We start from the raw sequence: 18,056 nt of genomic DNA on the forward strand, positions 1-18,056 counted from the left end.
GACCAAGAAGTTGCAGCTTGGTTCATCTCATGATGGATGCCTGGGATTTTTGAAAGCTATGAGTTTGAGTTTAGGCTCTGCAGGGGAGTGCTGTGATGGATTATAATGTCTGCCGTGGAGGTGGGGGAAGTAGGTGTGGAGAGTAGTGGTTTGGCTGCTGTGTGTTTATCTTGCCTGCTGGTCAGAATTTGAGAAGCTTTTGAGGAATTTTAAGTAGCCAAGTGCCATAGTCAGATTTGCTTTTTAGGCACTGGTTGTAGCCTCATTGTAGAAAATGGATTTGAGGAGGCCGGAACTGGATAGGGAGACTGGTTAGGTGGTTATTATGATATAGACCTCAAATAAGACCTTGGAACTGGAAAAGAGAGAAATATTTCGGGGATAAAGTCATCATGATTTGAGAAATGAGAGTGTGATGGATGATTTAGGTTTCCAGCTTGGACTGCTCATTGGCACCGATGCCATTAATGACATCGGAAATGTGGGAGAAAGAGGAGGAATAGTCTTAAGGATGTAGGGGGAGAGAGGTGGGATGCCCCGTGTGGTTATAGCTTGTGCCCTAGATTGAAGATGGCTCAGTTTACTCTCTTGTTTTCACAGAGCACAACTGCCTGTAGTTTCTTGAGAAAGAGTGTGTAAGAAATAAATCTTTTAAGTTTACATCTAAAACGTTAGGCATGTCAAAATGTTATTATTTTACCTTCACACTTAACTTGCCTGAGTTTGGTTAAGTATAGAATTCATCGTTGGTAATCATCAGTGTATTGACAACATTACGTTGTGGTCTTCTAGCATTCAATTTTTGTTGTGGAGGAGTTCAAAGACATTCTGTTCCTTTTTATGTGACTTGATTATTCCTTTCTGGAAGCTTGTACAATCTTCTCTTTGTCCCCAGTGTTATGATATTTCACAAAAATATTCCTTGCTGTGGGTCTGTTTTCACTTATTTTGGTGGGCACCAGAAACTCATGTTTTTCTATTCTGTAAAATTTTTAAAAAAAATTATTTGTTGACTTTTTCCTCCATTTGCTCCATCCTCTCTTTCTTGAATTCATTATTCTGATGTTGCTTCTCTTCTACTCGTTCCCCAGTTTTCTTAAATTTTATCTCCTGTCTTCCATATCTTTGTCTTTTCATTCTCTTTAAGAGATTTTTTTTTAATCTTCCAGTCCCTCCATTGAGTTTTAATTTCTGCTGTCATGTTTTTAATTCTTAAGAACTCCTTAAGATATCCTTAAAAAAAAATTTATTTTGAAATAAATGTAGGTTCATAGAAAATTGCAAAAATAGTACAAAGTGGCTCTTTGTACCCCTCACAGTTTCCTCCCAATGATTATATGTTATGTAAACAGAGTATTATAGAAAATCCAGAAATTTGACATTTATATGATGTATGTATGGCTTAGGCTATTTTATCACATGTGTAGGTTTAATACAATCAAGATTTGCTTGTATGTTGATTTACCATCAACATAAAGAACCATTTCCTCATCATAAATATCTCCTTCAGGCTACCCCTTACTAATTACATCCATTTTCTTCCTCTTCACCATCCTAACCCTTGGCAATTATCAGTGTGTTCTCTTGTTTCTGTAATTTTGTCATTTTGAAAATGCTACATAGATGGAATCATACAGTAGGACCTTTTGAGACTGCCTTTTTTCACTCAGAATAATGTCCTTAAAGACACATCTAAGTTGTTGCCTGTAGCATTAGTTCATTCTTTTTGATTGCTGATTAGTATTCTGAGGTGTGGATGTTCAGCAGTTTGTTTAACCGTTCAACTACTGCAGAATATCTTGGCTGTTCTCTGGGGCATTACAAATAAAGATACATACTTTGATGTACAGTTCTGTGTTTGCACATTAATTTTCATTTCTCTGGGACAGATGCCCATGAGTGCATTTGCTGGGTTGTTATGGTAAGTTTATATTTAATTTTTAAAGAAACTGCCAAACCATTTTCCAGAGTGGCTGTAGCATTTTACATTCCCAGCACCAGTGTATAAGAGATGCAGTGTTTGCACATTCTTGGCAACATTTGGTATTGTTAATACATTTTTTTTAGTTGTTTTAATTAGGTGTGTAGTGACATCTCATCATGGTCTTAATTTGCATTTCCCTAATGGATACTGAGGTTAAACACCTTAGGTCTTTTCATGTGGTTATTTGCCCTCCATATATTCTCTTTGGTAAAATATTTCTTTATGTCTTTTGCCTAATTTCTAATTGGATTTTTTTTTTTACAGTTGAGTTTTTCTGTGACTATGACTATTGATTACTGTCCCAGCAGTGATCATTAGCGTTACATTCTCTTTCTTTCTTTTTGTTGTTGTTGTTGTTGCTGTTGTTGTTGCTGCTGCTGCTATTTCTTGGGCCGCTCTCGCGGCATATGGAGGTTCCCAGGCTAGGGGTTGAATCGGAGCTGTAGCCACCGGCCTACGCCAGAGCCACAGCAACGCAGGATCCGAGCCGCGTCTGCAACCTACACCACAGCTCACGGCAACGCCGGATCGTTAACCCACTGAGCAAGGGCAGGGACCGAACCCGCAACCTCATGGTTCCTAGTCGGATTCGTTAAACCACTGCACCACGACGGGAACTCCACATTCTCTTTCTTACTGCTTGTTGTTTTTCCTGGAGTTTCCACCTCCCTTTATATTAATTTCTGCACTATTAATAAACTTTTATGAATAATGTCTACATCACTGTTATTTTAAGGCATGGTTATCTTTTCCAAACCTTTCTCTATGCATTTGCATCTGTGTGTGTAAAGAGAGAGAGAGAGAGATACAGAGTTCTGTTTAGAGGTTCTATTTCACACAAATGTTATTGTATTGTTCATACTGTTCTTTAACTTGCTTTTTTCACTTAATAGTATGTCTTGGACATCTTTCCATGTCAGAAAAGTTCAGCTCAACTTAATTATTTTCTTTTAACTCTTACCTAAGTACTTGGTATGATTGTAGTTTTTTATATATTTTTTAAGTGTTTTTTTTTTCTTTTTAATTTTATGTCTGTACCTATGGCATATGAAAGTTCCTGGGCTAGGGATTGAATCCAAGCTACAGCTGTTACCTACACCACAACACTGGATCCTTTAACCCACTGTGCTGGGCCAGGAATCAAACCCATGCCTTTGAAGCTATCCTAGCTGCTGTAGTCAGATTCTTAACTCATTGTGCCACAGCAGGAACTCCGTTTTTTTTTTTAACCTAAGTTTTATTTTTATTTTTTTGTTAACGTCATTATTGAAATATAAGTCACAACCATAAATTCACCCATTTAACGTGTACAATTCAGAGTTCCCACTGTGGTGCAGTGGGTTAAGAACCCAAGTGCAGCAGATTAGGTGGCTGTAGAGGCGTGGTTTCCATCCCTGGCCCGGCACAGTGGGTTAAAGGATCCAGCATTGCCACAGCTGTGGCATAGGTTACACCTGCAACTCAGATTCAATCCCTGGCCTGGGAACTTCCATATGCCACTGGTGTGGCCATGAAAAAAAAAGTGTGCAATTCAGGGGTTTTAGATATTCACAGAGTTCTGCAGTCATCGCTACAGTTAATTTTAGAACATTTTCGTCACCCTCAAAAGAAATCCTGTAACCTCTAGCTATCACTTCCCAGTCCGCTCATGTCTCCCCCATCCCCACTCCCCACCCCCAGTTCTGGCAACCAGTAATCTACTTTCTCACTCTGTGGATTTGCCTGTTCACTACATTTCATGTAAAATGAGTCATACAAAATGTGGTTTTATGTGACTGACTTCTTTCACAGCATAATGTTTTAAAGGTTATATTATGCATCAGTATTTCATTCCTTTTTATTACTGAGTAATATTCTTTTGCATGATATACTACATTTTATTCATACATTCTTTTATTGATGGACATTTGAATTGTTTTCACTTTGAGGCTATTATGAATGATGCTACTATGAATATTCATACTGGCATACTTTGTTTTATTGTACTTTGCAAGCATTACATTTTTGACAAAGGTTTGTGCAACGCTGCACCAGCAAGTCTGTTGGCGCCATTTTCCCAACAGCATTTGCTCGCTTCATGTATCTGTTACATTTCGTTAATTCTCACAATGTTTCAGACTTTTTCTTTATTACTACATTTCTTACCGTGATCTCTGATGTCATTACTGCTACAGCTTGCTAAAGGTTCACATGATGGTTAGCATTTTTAGCAATAAAAAATTTTTATTTTTTTTTTTATCTTTTTATTTTATTTTTGCTTTTTAGGGCCACACTTGCCACATATGGAGGTTCCCAGGCTAGGCGTCAAATCGGAGCTACAGCTACCTGCCTACACCACAGCCACAGCAACACAGGATTCAAGCTGCATCTGAGACCTACACCACAGCTCACGGCAATGCTAGATCCTCAATCCACCAAGCAAGGTGAGGGATTGAACCCACAGCCTCACAGTTACTTGTCAGATTCATTTCCGCTGTGCCACAATGGGAATTCCCAATGAAGTATTTTTAAATTAAGATACATACATTATTTTTTTTTTAGACTTAATGCTACTTAATAGACTACAGTATAGTATAAACATAATTTTTGTATTCGCTGGGGAGCCAAAACATTTGTATGACTCAATTTATTGCAAAAATTGCTCTATTGAGGTGGTCTGGAACAGAACCCACAATATCTCTGAGGTATGCCTATATAAGTTTTTGTGTGGATGTGTGTTTTTATTTCTTTAATGATAGGTTTTTGTTTTTCTTGGGTTTTTGTTTTTGTTTTTGTTTTTTTTGCTTGTAAGGGACACACCTGCAGCACATGGAGGTTCCCAGGCTAGGGGTCAAATCGGAGCTGCAGCTGCCGGCCTACACCACAACCACAGCAACACTGGATCCAAGCCATGTTTTCAACCTACACCATAGCTCATGGCAACGCTGGATCCTTGACCCACTGAGCAAGGCCAGGGATCGAACCCACAACCTCGTGGTCCCTAGTCAGATTCATTTCCGCTGTACCACAGTGGGAACTCCTAATGATAGGTTTTTAAAAATGCCTATCATTATTAAATGATAATGACCTATTATCATTAAATTTTTTTAATGATTTTTATTTTTATCATTATAGCTGGTTTACAGTGTTCTGTCAGTTTTCTGCTGTACAGCGTGGTAACCTAGTTACACATACATGTATACATTATTTTTTTTCACATTATCATGCTTCATCATAAGTGACTAGATATAGTGGAGTTCCCGTTGAAATAAAGTTCCTGTTGTGGCTCAGTGGTTAACAAATCTGACTAGGAACCATGAGGTTGTGGGTTTGATCCCTGGCCTTGCTCAGTGGGTTAAGGATCCGGCGTTGCCGTGAGCTGTGGTGTAGGTTGCAGATTCAGCTTGGATCCTGCATAGCTGTGGCTGTGGCTGTGGAGTAGGCTGGCAGCTACAGCTCCGATTAGACTCCTAGCCTGGGAACCTCCATATGCCGAGGGAGCGGCCCTCGAAAAGGGAAAAAGACACAAAAATTTAAAAAAAAAAAAAAAAAAAAGTGACTAGATCTAGTTCCCAGCGCTACACAGCAGGATCTCATTGCTAATCCATTCCAAAGCAGTAGTCTGCATCTATTGACCCCAAGTTCCCAGTCCATCCTGCTCCCTCCCCCTCTCCCTTGGCAACCACAAGTCTAAATGCTTTAATGATAGGTTTTTTTCTCCCTACATAGTCTCAGTTGCCTCTAAATTGCAATATTTTCTTTTTGTTTTGTCGGTGATGTCTGTAATAGTCAGCTTGGACTTCCATGACAAAATATCACAGAATGGGTGGCTTAAACAACAGAAATTTATATCTCATAGTTTTGGAGACTTTGAAGTCCAAGATTGAGGTGCTGGGTGATTTAGTTTTTGGTGAGAAAAGCCATCTCCTGGCTTGTGGATGGCCACTTTCTTGCCATGTGCTTAGATGACCTCTTCTTTCAATGTGCGCTTAAGAGAATGAGCTCTTTGGTGTCTGTTTTTATAGGGACACTAATCCTATAGGATGTGGGCCACATCCTTATGACATCATTTAACCTTAATTACCTCCCAAAGGGCCTCTCTCCAATACAGTCACACTGAGAGTTAGAGCTTCAACACACAGATTTTCCAGGGACATAATTCAGCCCATAGCAGTGTTCTCCAACTTCTTTTCATCTCCAGTTGTTAATTTATGGTTGTGAGTAGAGTTTGGGAGGGGGTTGCTGATGTTGATGGTGAAATTAATTACCAGAAGATCCCACTGGGCTGTGATTTTGGGACTCCCTTTCCCACATCTGTACTTTAAGCTCTTCCTCTCAGGCTGGTCACTTTTCCCTGAGAACTCCTCCAGTCTTCTGAGAGTAAAAGCCTAATTGAATTCCTGGAGGAATAATTTAGGGGCTAAATTTCAACATTAATATGTATCATTCATTCAGTGCTCTTCTTTTCAGTAATGGTATCTCTGCCTTTCCCTGGGTCTGGAGACAATCCCCACCCCTGAGTCCAAAACCTCTTAACAGGGAATAAATCTCTAGATACCTGCCACGGTGGGAGAGGGGCCATCACCCAGGGGTACAGAGAGAGGAGGTTGTGGAGATCCAGTAGCTTCTCAGTCAGCCTTCAACCAGTCTTCTTTATTTTAGCCACTTCTTTTTGCTCCCATTTCTGGAGATGTCTGGGGCTGTCAATTCCTGAGCCTTTTAAGAATCGTTCTTGGCTTTCCCTTTGATTTTCTTGAGTTCATCAAGTAATTTTCAATAGTTGATATGCTTTCTAGAATTCAGAAACCACTTGCTATCACTTCTCCCACCCGCTCTGTTTTGGAGGCTTTATGTCCTTAAAATAAATGAGGTTTTACTGAGGTTTTGGAATGAAGTGAAACCATATGTATTTGTTCAATATGCTATCTTCACCCCTTAGGTCATGACCTGTAATTATTTTTATTGTTTGCCTATTTCTGGCATACTTATAGGTAGATGAGCTAGAGACCCTGTCTGCACTTTTGTGAAGCCCAGTAAGAACTGAAGAAGTGGGACTATATTACAGTATCATATGGTGCAGAAAGATCATGTGTAAGTTAGAGATTGAAAAGTTAGCCATTATATTTGGCAGTTAAGGGATCACTGACATTGGCTAGCAGCTATAGGAACCACAGTAGAACAGTGGGGACAGTAGTGACATTTCAGTGGATGGAGGAGTAAGAATGCAGATGCCTAGTGTAGGTTTTTTGTTTTGTGGGTTTTTTTCAAGGAACTTAGCTAGAAAGTAAAAAGAGTTGGGTGGTGTTCCTATTATATATTGGTTTGTCATGAGTCTCCCCCGTATTTAGTGGCTCAAAACAACAACAGTCATTTAATTATTATCACTCATTGTTCTGGAGATTGACTAGGCTCAGCTAGGCAATTCTTAGGCAGACAGACACAAGCCGCATCGAGAATTATCTTGAAGCCTTCTTCATTCACACGTCAGGCTGCTAATATAGTCTGTTGGCTAGGACCTCAGCTGGCACTGTCAGCCATACCATCTACAAATGGCCTTTTCCCTGTGACTTGGCCTTCCTCATAGCATGGTAGCTGGGTTCCAAGAACAAGTGTCTCAAGAGACTCAAGTGGAAGCCATATTGTCTTTTTTGATCTAGTCTCAGAGGTCATATGGCATCACTTCCATCGTAGTCACAGGCCCATCCACATTCAAGGGTCAAGAACATCTCTCATTGGGAGGAGTGTCAACATCACAATGTACCTGAGTCGGGAAATTATGTTGTGGTCATCTTGAAAAATACAATTGGCCACAGGTGGTAGCTGCTGGCAAAGTAGGGGCTGCTTGTATGTGCAAACATGTGTCAAGATTGGTGTTTGATATCAGAAGAACTGGACCAGATTAAAACTCTTATTAAAAAAAAAGTTCTCTTTTTAAATTGACACCTAGTCCCTTCATTTTATGGACTTCCTCTTTATAAAAATGAGATAAGCAGAGAAATTCTGAACAAAATAGATAACGATACTTTTTAGTTCTTTAAACCTTATTACATACATTATGATTTTAATGTGAACAACCTTGTGAATTCCATTTTAAAAGAAGTGAGACGTCAGAAAAGCTCATTTGTTTTTGAATGCCTTGTGATTCAAAAGATCTCATTTTTCACTGATTTTCCTTTAGAAAAAAATCCCTTTGTCAACTTCTCATTCTTCTCCCTTCTTCTCTAACATCCATGTATTCACAAAGCCTTGTCTTACTTTGCATGTGTTAGTAATCTGCCAAAATACTTCTTTGATTTTGTGGCTCACAGTTCAGTATTTCTAGTATCTTCCGTTGTCTTCAGGGACTAGTTCAGACTCTCAGTATAAATTCAAGCTTCCCCGCCTTGGAGCCTACATATTCAGGCCCAGCCTTACAGCACAGAATTCCATAAACCCGTGGTTCTTAACCATTTTGAGGTTACAAACCCCTTTGAAAATTTGGTGAAAGGCCCTCTCCACAGAAAAATGTACGTATACTCAAAATTGTGCATACAGTTACACAGGACTCATGGCCCTCCAACAGCCCATCGGTGGACCCCATGTTCAAAACCCCTGCCTGAGTGAGGCTGCACAGTAGAGTGGTTAAGAGAGCTTGAACTTAGAACCCAGTTTAATCCCAGATTCTACCATTCTTACCAGTCACCTCAGGAAGCCACTCTCTGGGCCTATTCCCCGATTTGTAGGATAAGGATAATACCATTATCTACCTTATTAGTGGTTGTGAAAATTAAACAAGATAAGGAGGGAAAATGCTTATTTGAGTGCTCAATAAATGCTAGTATCAATTACTTTTGTTGTTGTTTTGGGACCTTCTCCAGCAAATAGAATAATTTGCTGTTCTTTAAACATACTTTTAAAGTGGCTTTGCTATAGTAATTTCCTCCACGTGGAATATTTTTTCCATCCCTTTCCCCATTTTTTTCAACCCTTAAGACATAGCTCCAGTGGCATTTCTTCTATGCAGCCTCCATCATCATCCCCAGTGTGAGTGTGATCTCTGTTTCAGGTTCCTAGAGCCCTCAATGTCTGTGCTGCCCATGTGGCACTGGCATGCACAGTGCATGTTGCTCAGATTTTAGGACCATCTTCATCCATTTGGCGGTACTTATTGCTCTCACACTAGTGCAAGGCCTTATAGAAAATACAGAAGTAGCGCCTCTGTCCCAGGTGCAGGCAGTGAGGGGTACAAAGTGCTGTGTCAATCCAGGGAGGGAAGAGACTTCCATCTGACTGGGGCTGCCAGAGAAGAAGTCTTCCTGAAAGATGTGTTTGTGCTGGTCTTGAAAGCCAAAAAGAGGTTAAATAGCAGGGATGTTGTGAGTAGACGCACATTTTCTTTTGACCCTTCCTAGGGATGTAAGCCCTCAAAGGGTCTTTGACATTTTGAGTTGCTTTCAAAGAGCCTGTAATAGTACTACAAACGTGAACTTTCTCAACTTTCTCCCTCCTCCTGGTGAACCTCATCATGACCTCCTGTTTTATTTTATTAAATACACATCCAAAGCTGCACCTTCCACCTGGGCGCTGGGCCTCCTCCTCTCCTGGCCCCTTGTTTTCATACCTGCCTACCTCATTTTCCAACTCTTATCCAGCCCATTAGCTTACAAGCGTCCTCAAATCATAACCTTCAACGTGCTGGTTTTGCTTCTGCTCCTGTCAGTTTCTGTCACGGCATCTACTAGGCCAGTCAACAGTGTCCTCCTTTGTTCTATCCAAATTCACTTATCCCCTCCTTAGGACCACAGATCCTCTCAGCACAACCTCGTAACTGATCTTTGCGCCTCCATTCTTGACTGTGATCCTGTTCTTCAGAGTGCTGCCAGAGTGATCTCTCTAAAATGGAAATAGAATCCCATCCCTTCTCCCTAAAACTTCAGCAGCTCCCATTGTTGACACCAGGGTTCCTCAACTTCAGCACTATTGACATCAGCTAATTCTTTAATGTTGGCGGGGGGCAGGGGTGGGGGTCTTCCTGTCATGGATGTTTAGCAGCAGTTTGGCCTCTACTTACTAGATGTTGTTAGCATACCAGCCACCCAGTTCTGACAACCTATAAAGTGACTCCAGACCTTGCCAACTGTCTCCAGGAGTCGAGGGAGCAAAATTGCCCTGATTTGATCTGCAGGATAAAGTCTAGGTTTCTCAGCATAGATAAAATGCCCTTTGTGAACTGCCTCTGCTAGCCCCTCCAGTCTCATTTGACCCCGTATTGCCACCTGAGCTCCATGTCTATCAGTTGCTTGACTAACTATCTCAACCTTCAGATTTCAGCTCAGAAGTCAGCTCACAGAAGGTAGTTCCTGACTTAGGTGCCAATCTTACATGCTTCTGTTGCACCCCCTGCTTCCCTCCACTTGTTCACCGTTCAGTGTGGTATCTGTTCACTCGTCTTTCACCCCAGCGTCAGTGAGAGCTGAATGACAAACACTGTATTTTGTTACCTCTGTATCCTCAGCGTGGTGGCTGACTCCTGGTAGGCACCCAGTCAGTGTCTACTGAATGAGTGTTTGGTGCTTGATAAGGCTTTGTTGGATGAATAGTCCTCCTTGAAACAGCTGCTTTTCTCAGCTCTTTCACTTTCCACCATTCCATCCTGTTTATGTAATTGAAAAACAGCTAGTTGGTTGGTAGGTCAAGAAACAGTCACCTCCAAAGCAAGGATTTTAAGGAAAAATCCTGGCAGTTCTCTAAACCCTATGGTGCTCTGCATAGAGCGGAACACAAATAGTTTTACATTGGGGTTGATACCAGAAAGTCAGGAGCAAGAAGTTGGACCAAACTGGGAAAGAAACACTACATTTTTGTACTGCAGCATATGGATTTCTCATTAGCCTATGTAAGGGAAAACCGGGGGCGGGAGGGCTCAGCGACTGCAGCTGTCCACACCCTCCCCCATCATTCTGCTGCCACCACACCTGGTCCCCAGAGACACCCTCACTTCTCAGCTATGTTGGCTGAGGTATGGATAAATCCCCTTGGTTCAGCAGAGGCTAGCCTGGAATCTTTCAAAAGAAGCTTTGCTAGGAAACTAATGGGGAAAACAAAACAAAAGTAAAAACAGGAAACAGCATATAGAAATTATAAAAATACTGAGTGGGACAGAAAAAGGAAGGAAGGGAGGAGGAAAGAAAGAAAGCAAGAAAGGAGGGAGGGAAGGAAGGGGAAAAGAAAGAAAGAGGGAGGGAAGAGGGAAGAAAAGAAGGAGGAAAGAAGGGAAAGGAAGAGAAGAAAGACAATCCCTCAGCCTAAGACAACTGAGTTCTAGTTTTAGCTTTTCTTAACTTAATTGACGAGGCACATTGTCGTTTGGTTCTTTGTTTTGTTTTGCCACCATATTGTCTCCCTCTTTGGAACTCATCCTATCGTCTTCCTTTTCAATATTCGAATATTTTCCATCTCTCACTTAAGCATCTTCTCTGTCTTGTCTAGGAAGGAGTGGGAAGTGACATTAGAGTCACTTTCTCTTACCGACAGTGGATTACTGATCAAATGGAGAAAGGAGTGTTCCCCGCCTTTCTCTCAGGGTAAAATAGATCGGGGCTTCCACTTCTGAGGACCAGTGCTAAGCGTCCATGACAAAGGTTTTACTTGCCTAGGGTGAAATGAAAAACATAGATACTATCAATGTGTTTTTTAATCACACTAAAGGGCTGACCTTTTTATTCTGGGTTTTTAAAAAACAATTTCTTACTTTTAAAGCATTAAAATAGCAGATGGTAGTCACAAGATTTTGCTTTGTTTTTTATATCCTTGTCAAAGTTAAAAGTTGATGATTCTCTCCAGGTATCCCAGTCTTTTAAAATTCTTCCTGGTGTCTGAAATCCTAAACTCTGGCCCACAGATATTCTGTAAGACATTGACGTGTACCCTGTCACGTTTATTTTTCAATCTTTCTAACAAGCATGCTGTAGTTAACTATGTCTTCAAAGGCAAGATATATAGGTTTTAAAATTTGATGTTCTCTTCTAAGGAACCAGGTAGTTTCTGTAATGCAATCCTCATTCTAGATATTCACTTACTGATTGAATATCAATAAATGTGCCCACTATGTGTAGGTCATGGGTGAATACAAATTTGAATAAATTATTGTCCATGTCTTCAAGAAAATCCTAGACTAGGGAAGAAGGTCAAGGTGTAAACAATAGTACAGGGAGTCAGTACTCTAGGAACCAGAGAGAAAGTGTGTAACTCCACCTTGGACAGCTTTATAGGGGAAGTAAAGCTTACTTCCTATCCATGGACATGGTGAGGAATGGCGTTCTAGGCAGACATTTGCTAAGCCTGGAGACCTGAGTAAGTGTGGCCTTTTGGGGGAACATTGGGGCAACTTCAACCTAGGAACTTGTGGGAGAGTGGCAGAAGATGAAGCTGGAAGGGATCGCCCCGTTTTAATTTCATATTCCACTGCTGCCTGTTACTCAACATGCGATTTTCATACTTGTAGGCCAGAAAAAAAGCCTGAGCAAGAAAGCTATATTTTGTAATGTCTTCTTTAGTTTTTCCCCTCACTTAATGGCTTTTGAAAATGCCACTGAAATTTAATATGGGTAAATGCCTTATACTTGGATCCAGAATTTACTTGCAGAGCATGGGACAGGGGAGACCTGACATAGCATTTTACTGAACATAAGCTTTCCCTGAGCCCATGATGTGCCCCGGCTGCCCCCAGAGCAGATGCCATCGTGGTGACATCTGTGGAGCCTCAGACTCCAGGCAAACAGTGGGAAAGTCCTGCAGAACTGGGTCCTGACCTGGCAACATCTGGACACTGCTCAGGTCTGCATGCCACTTTTTAGGGGATGTGTAGATAAAATCCAGATGGTATCCAGAGAAGACGGCCTCCAAGCCAGCATACAAAGAGGAAAAAGGACAAGAAAGTGGCCTTCAGTTATTCTAATGGATTGTGTGAGGCAGAGTGGAATGGCTTATTCTAGGTTGTACCAGTGGACTAGATGAGAATTAGATGAATTTTGGCTCAATATCAGAAATCATTTTTAAGAGCCCCCCCCCATTACTTATTGCTATGAGATTATTTTGACAAAATACGGAAGTGTTTTGATAGAAACATGATAATCATCTTCACCTGAGGAGATGCTGTAGTGGGTCCTCTTTGAAGGAACAATTGGGCCTCTAGAGCTCCCTCCATCTTTAAATCCAATGACATTTTTAGCATTTGTTCTGATTGTTAAAGTATCTTGTCTCTTTCCCAACTTTGCCACCCTCACCCTTACATTAACCCAGTTATTTGTGAATTTTCTTTTTTAGTATCTGACCAAAAGGATACCACAGAACCCAAAGTATCAGCATATCAAGTCAAGACTAGACACTGGTGAGTAAAGATTACAAAAACAAAACAAAACAAAAATCTAATAGCTGATGATTTACAAGAGGTAGTGTGTCATGTGTGGTATAAATCATAGCTAAAAGTTTCACACTGTCTTGTCTGATATCTTTCTGGGCTCAGGACTTATCTTTGAAAGCTGTTTTTCAGATTATCATTAAAAATCTCCACTCACATAATTGAACTACTATACATTGAGAAACTGATTTAAAAAAAAAAACAACACATTGTTTCATAAGTTGCAGAGCTGAGGCTAATATCAGGACATCAACCTCTGTTTTGGAACACCTTAAGTATTTTCCTTTCAGCTGGGAGTAACTTGTGCACATTTGTTCAATTCCATATTTGCAGAGTGCCAACTACATGCAAAGTTATGGGCTCTGGGACATGTAAAGATGAGCGTGAAGCGTGATTTTTGCAATCAAAGAGCTTAGATTCAAGTGGAGGCAGACGGACTTGAATGAGTAACTAAAATACCAGACAAAATTAAATTAGTGCTGCAATTCAGGTAAAATGAAATTTAAGAGTGCATTACTGCTTATTTCCATGCTGTTGACATTTTTCAGTGTCGTGATGAAAACCACTCCCCAGACCCCTTGTGGATTTGCAGTCTTGTGAGATTTTGGTTGTTTGTTTAGTTTTTTTCAATCTCTTAAAGTCTGCTGTGGAAAATCCATTCTATTAAGATAGTTTTGCTAATGAATTGGGGTACCACATGCCTTTAGCAATACTGAATTTTCTACTAGAAACCTCAAGACAACTGAGGAAATAAACTGGCATGCTGACTTTGTTTAATCTCATTCATTTTGTCTTTCTCTTTCTTCAGTCTCTTCAAAATTATTATCTTCCATTATGCATAATTTCCCATATAAATAGACTTAAATTAAATGTTTTAAATGAACCACATTTGTAGATAATATTTCTTGGGATCTTTCTTTTAAACATTTTTGTGCTGTACAGATATTTATCCTTGCAAATATTCTGTTTGATGGGAGGTAAAAAAATGTTATCTCTGTCTTTGAGGAGGAGGAAATTTTAGCCCGGAGATTATGTGATTTACTTGAAGTTCAGTAAAGGAGATAGGACAGGATTTGTGTGCAGAATGAGGAAGTCGATGTTGGAGACTAGTGTGAAGCCCTGTGTACAGTCTCTTCAGCCACACTGTCCCACTCTTTCCTCCAGCCTCATTTCTTCTGTCACAAATGCCTTCAACTCCTGCAGCTCTATCCATATCCCCTTAATTGCATCTGTGACCCTCCTTCTGGGATAGTATTCTGTGAGGGAAGAACTCTAATTAAAAATACCAGAGTTCCCTTCATGGCTCAGCCATTAACAAACCCGACTAGGATCCATGACAACGCAGGTCCAATCCCTGGCCTCGAGCAGTGGGTTAGGATCCGGCATTGCCATGAACTATGGCGTAGGTCGCAGATGCGGCTCAGATTCCGAGTTGCTGTGGCTGTGGTGTAGGCTGGCAGCTGTAGCTCTGATTCCACCCCTAGCTTGGGAACCTCCATATGCCGCAAGTATGGCCCTAAAATAGCGGGAAAAAAAAAAAACAAAAACAAAAACAAAAAACAAAACATATTTTCAGAAGTTCCCTGGTGGCACAGCATGCTAAGGATCTGGTGTTGTCACTGCTGTGGTTGGGGTCATTACTGTGGCACGGGTTGGATCCCTGGCCTGGGAACTTCTGCATGCCACAGATGTGGGGAAAAAAAAAAAATCATATTTTCTTTGAGGAGTCCAGATAATGTTTTAAAGATGACTTACTGCATTTCCTTTGGAACCTTCCTAAAATTTGTAAGAATTAAGATCTTTCTCACATATATAGATTTGTCTGTAGCTTCATTTTTTTTTCTCCTGAAAATTGAATTTGGTTATGTGAATGAAAACCCATTTCTTTCTCTTCAATTCCTCAATTCATAGTCAAAGTTTGACTCAACAATTGTACTTGAAATTAATTTCAATTTTTTTGAAATTGAGATATTTATATCTGCTTTTTAGCGGTATATAAAGTAATTGCCTAAATATTTTTATATCCTGATACTTTTAATCTAGGGTTTTTGCTAATTAAACTTTTTATTTTATGGTAATTATAGATGCATATGGAATTATAAGAAATAAAATAGAGATTCCATGCACCTTTTATCCAGGTACCTTTAGAAACATCTTGCAAAACTATGCTGCACTATCCCAACCATGATATTGACCTTGATAAATACTGTCTAGATGCAGAACATTTCCACAACCACAGGATCCTTCATATCCACTTTCTACCCTCATCTGCTCTTTAACCCCTGGTTATCACTAAGCTCTTCTTCATTTCTATAATTTTATCATTTCACAAATGCTGTATAAATGGAATCAAATAGTATGCAAACTTTTTTTTTTGGTGGGGGGGGCCATGCCTGTGATATGTGGAAGTTCCTAGGCCAGGACTGAACCCACACCACAGCAGTGACAGTGCAGGATCCTTAACCCACTAGACCACCAAGGAGCTCTAGTATGCCACTTTTTGTATTGGTTTTTTCACTCAGCAGATTCTCTGGAGATTCATCCAGGTTGTTGCATGTATTAGTGGTTTGTTGCTTTTAAATTAGTGAGTAGTACTCCCTCCATGGTGTAAATGCACCACAGTTTAACCATTTACAGTCTGAATTGTTTCCACTTTTGACTATTATTACAAGTAAAGGTGCTATAAACATTTCTGTACAGACTTTTGAGTGAATGTAAGTCTTCATTTCTCTAAGATTAATGCCCAGAGTGTAATTGCTGGCTTGTATGGCAGTTGCTTTTGTAGTTTTTTTAAGAAACTGCCAAACTGTTTTCCAGAGTGGCTGGACCATTTTACATTTGTACCAGCAATGTATGAGTAATCCAGTTTCTCCACATCCCCACCAGCATTTGGTGGTGTCGCCCTTTTTAATTTTAGCCATTCTGATAAATGTGTAGTGGCACATCATTGCTTTTGTGATTTGCATCTCCCTAATGATTTATGATGTTGAGTATCTCTTCGTGTGCTTTTTCACCATCTATATGTCGTGTTCATTGAAACTTCTGTTCATGTCTTTTGCCTGTGTTCTCATTGCATTGCTTACTTCTTAATTGTTGAGTTTTAAATGTTCTTTATATATCCTAGCTACTAGTCCTTTGTTGCATACTTGGTTTGCAGACAGTTTCTGCCAGTCTATAGCCTGTCATTTTATCCTTCTAACAGGGCTTTTCAAAGAGTATAAGTTTTTAATTTGGGTCAAATCTTGTTTATCAGTGTTTCCTTTTATGGATCATGCTTTTGTTCTCAGGTCTAAGAACTCTGCCCAGCCTAGATCCCAAAGATTTTCTATCATGCTTTTTTCTAAAAAAATTATATTTAAGTTCATTATACCTTTCAGGTAACTTCTGTATAAGATGTGCAACTTAGATTGAAATTAACTTTTTGCTGGAGTTCCTGAAGATGCAAGTTCGATGCCTGGCCTCACTCAGTGAGTTAAGGATCAGGTGTTGCCGCAAGCTGCAGTGTAGGTCACAGATATGGCTTGGATCTGGCATTGCTGGGGCTGTGGCATAGGCCAGCTGCTGCAGCTCCTCCCTATCTCAGGTGTTACCTTTAGGAAAAAAAAGAAAGAATTAACTTTTTGCTCTAGCACTGTTTGTTAAAAAGGTTATCTTTCCTCCACTGAATTGTGTGTTCACTGTTGTCAAAAACCACTTAAGCATATTTATGTGGATCTATTTCTGAATTCTGTTTTCTCTTCCACTGATTTATATGCCAATATCATGGGCTTGATTACTATAGCTATATAGTAAATTGGATACTTAAAATTGGTTAGACTAATTTCTACTTTATTTTTCTTTACAAAATTATTTTAGTTACTCTAATTTCTTTGCCTTTTCATATAAATTTTATTATTATTATTATTATTGCTTTTTAAGGCTACACCCATGGCAAATGGAAGTTCCCAGGCTAGGGGTCCAATCGGAGTTGTAGCTGCCCAACTCCCATCCTCATGGGATACTAGTCGGGTTCATTTCTTTTTTTTTTTTTTTTTTTTGTCTTTTTGCCATTTCTTGAGCCACTCCCGCAGCATATGGAGGTTCCCAGGCTAGGGGTCAAATCGGAGCTGTAGCTGCTGGCCTACACCACAGCCACAGCAACTCGGGATCCGAGCCTCGTCTGCGACCTACACCACAGCTCATGGCAGCACGGGATCCTTAACCCACTGAGCAAGGCCAGGGATCGAACCCACATCCTCATAGAGATGACATCAGGTCCTTAACCCTCTGAACCACAATGGGAACTCCTAATCATATGATTTTTTTACTTTAGCTTGTTAATATTATTTAGCAAGCAGTATTACTTACTTTAGCTGTGGATCACTTTGATTGACTTTTAAATATTGTACTAGTTTTGCATCCAAGGAATAAACCTGTTATCGTGTATAATTCTTATTTTATATCACTGAATTCTAGTTCTTATTTTATTAAAGATTTGTGTGTCTATATATTCATGAGAGACATTGATTTGTATTTTTAGTGGGTTTTTTTTTTTATTTTATTTGGTTTTAGTATCAGGGTAACATTGCTCTCATGCAGTGAGTTGGGAAGTGTTCCCTCCTGTTCTGTTTTCTGGAAGAGATTGTGCATTATTGGCATTAATTCTTTCTTAAACATTTGGTAGAATTTTCCAGTAAAACTATTAAATAAAACTAT

General features: G+C 39.9%; 2 protein-coding genes across 2 annotated transcripts in view; one reads left to right on the plus strand and one right to left on the minus strand.

Moving 5' to 3' along the window:
• LOC102162156 (uncharacterized) overlaps positions 1–10,578 on the minus strand; it is a 63,159-nt gene extending 52,581 nt beyond the window's left edge. The window contains exon 1 of the transcript XR_014833887.1: positions 10,444–10,578. The gene's annotated coding sequence lies outside the window, so the exon portion shown is untranslated. The remainder of the gene's footprint in view (positions 1–10,443) is intronic.
• CEP41 (centrosomal protein 41) overlaps positions 1–18,056 on the plus strand; it is a 46,334-nt gene that overhangs the window by 1,028 nt on the left and 27,250 nt on the right. Inside the window, exon 2 of the mRNA XM_003134674.7 lies at positions 13,268–13,331. Coding sequence (XP_003134722.3) covers positions 13,268–13,331 — 64 coding nt within the window. The remainder of the gene's footprint in view (positions 1–13,267; positions 13,332–18,056) is intronic.

The sequence above is a fragment of the Sus scrofa genome, chromosome 18 (genome assembly GCF_054392235.1).
Source record: "Sus scrofa isolate SSC_HxYL_T2T_F1_AM1 chromosome 18, Sscrofa_HxYL_maternal_Yorkshire_Landrace_v2.0, whole genome shotgun sequence".
Classification (NCBI taxonomy): Eukaryota; Metazoa; Chordata; class Mammalia; order Artiodactyla; family Suidae; genus Sus; species Sus scrofa.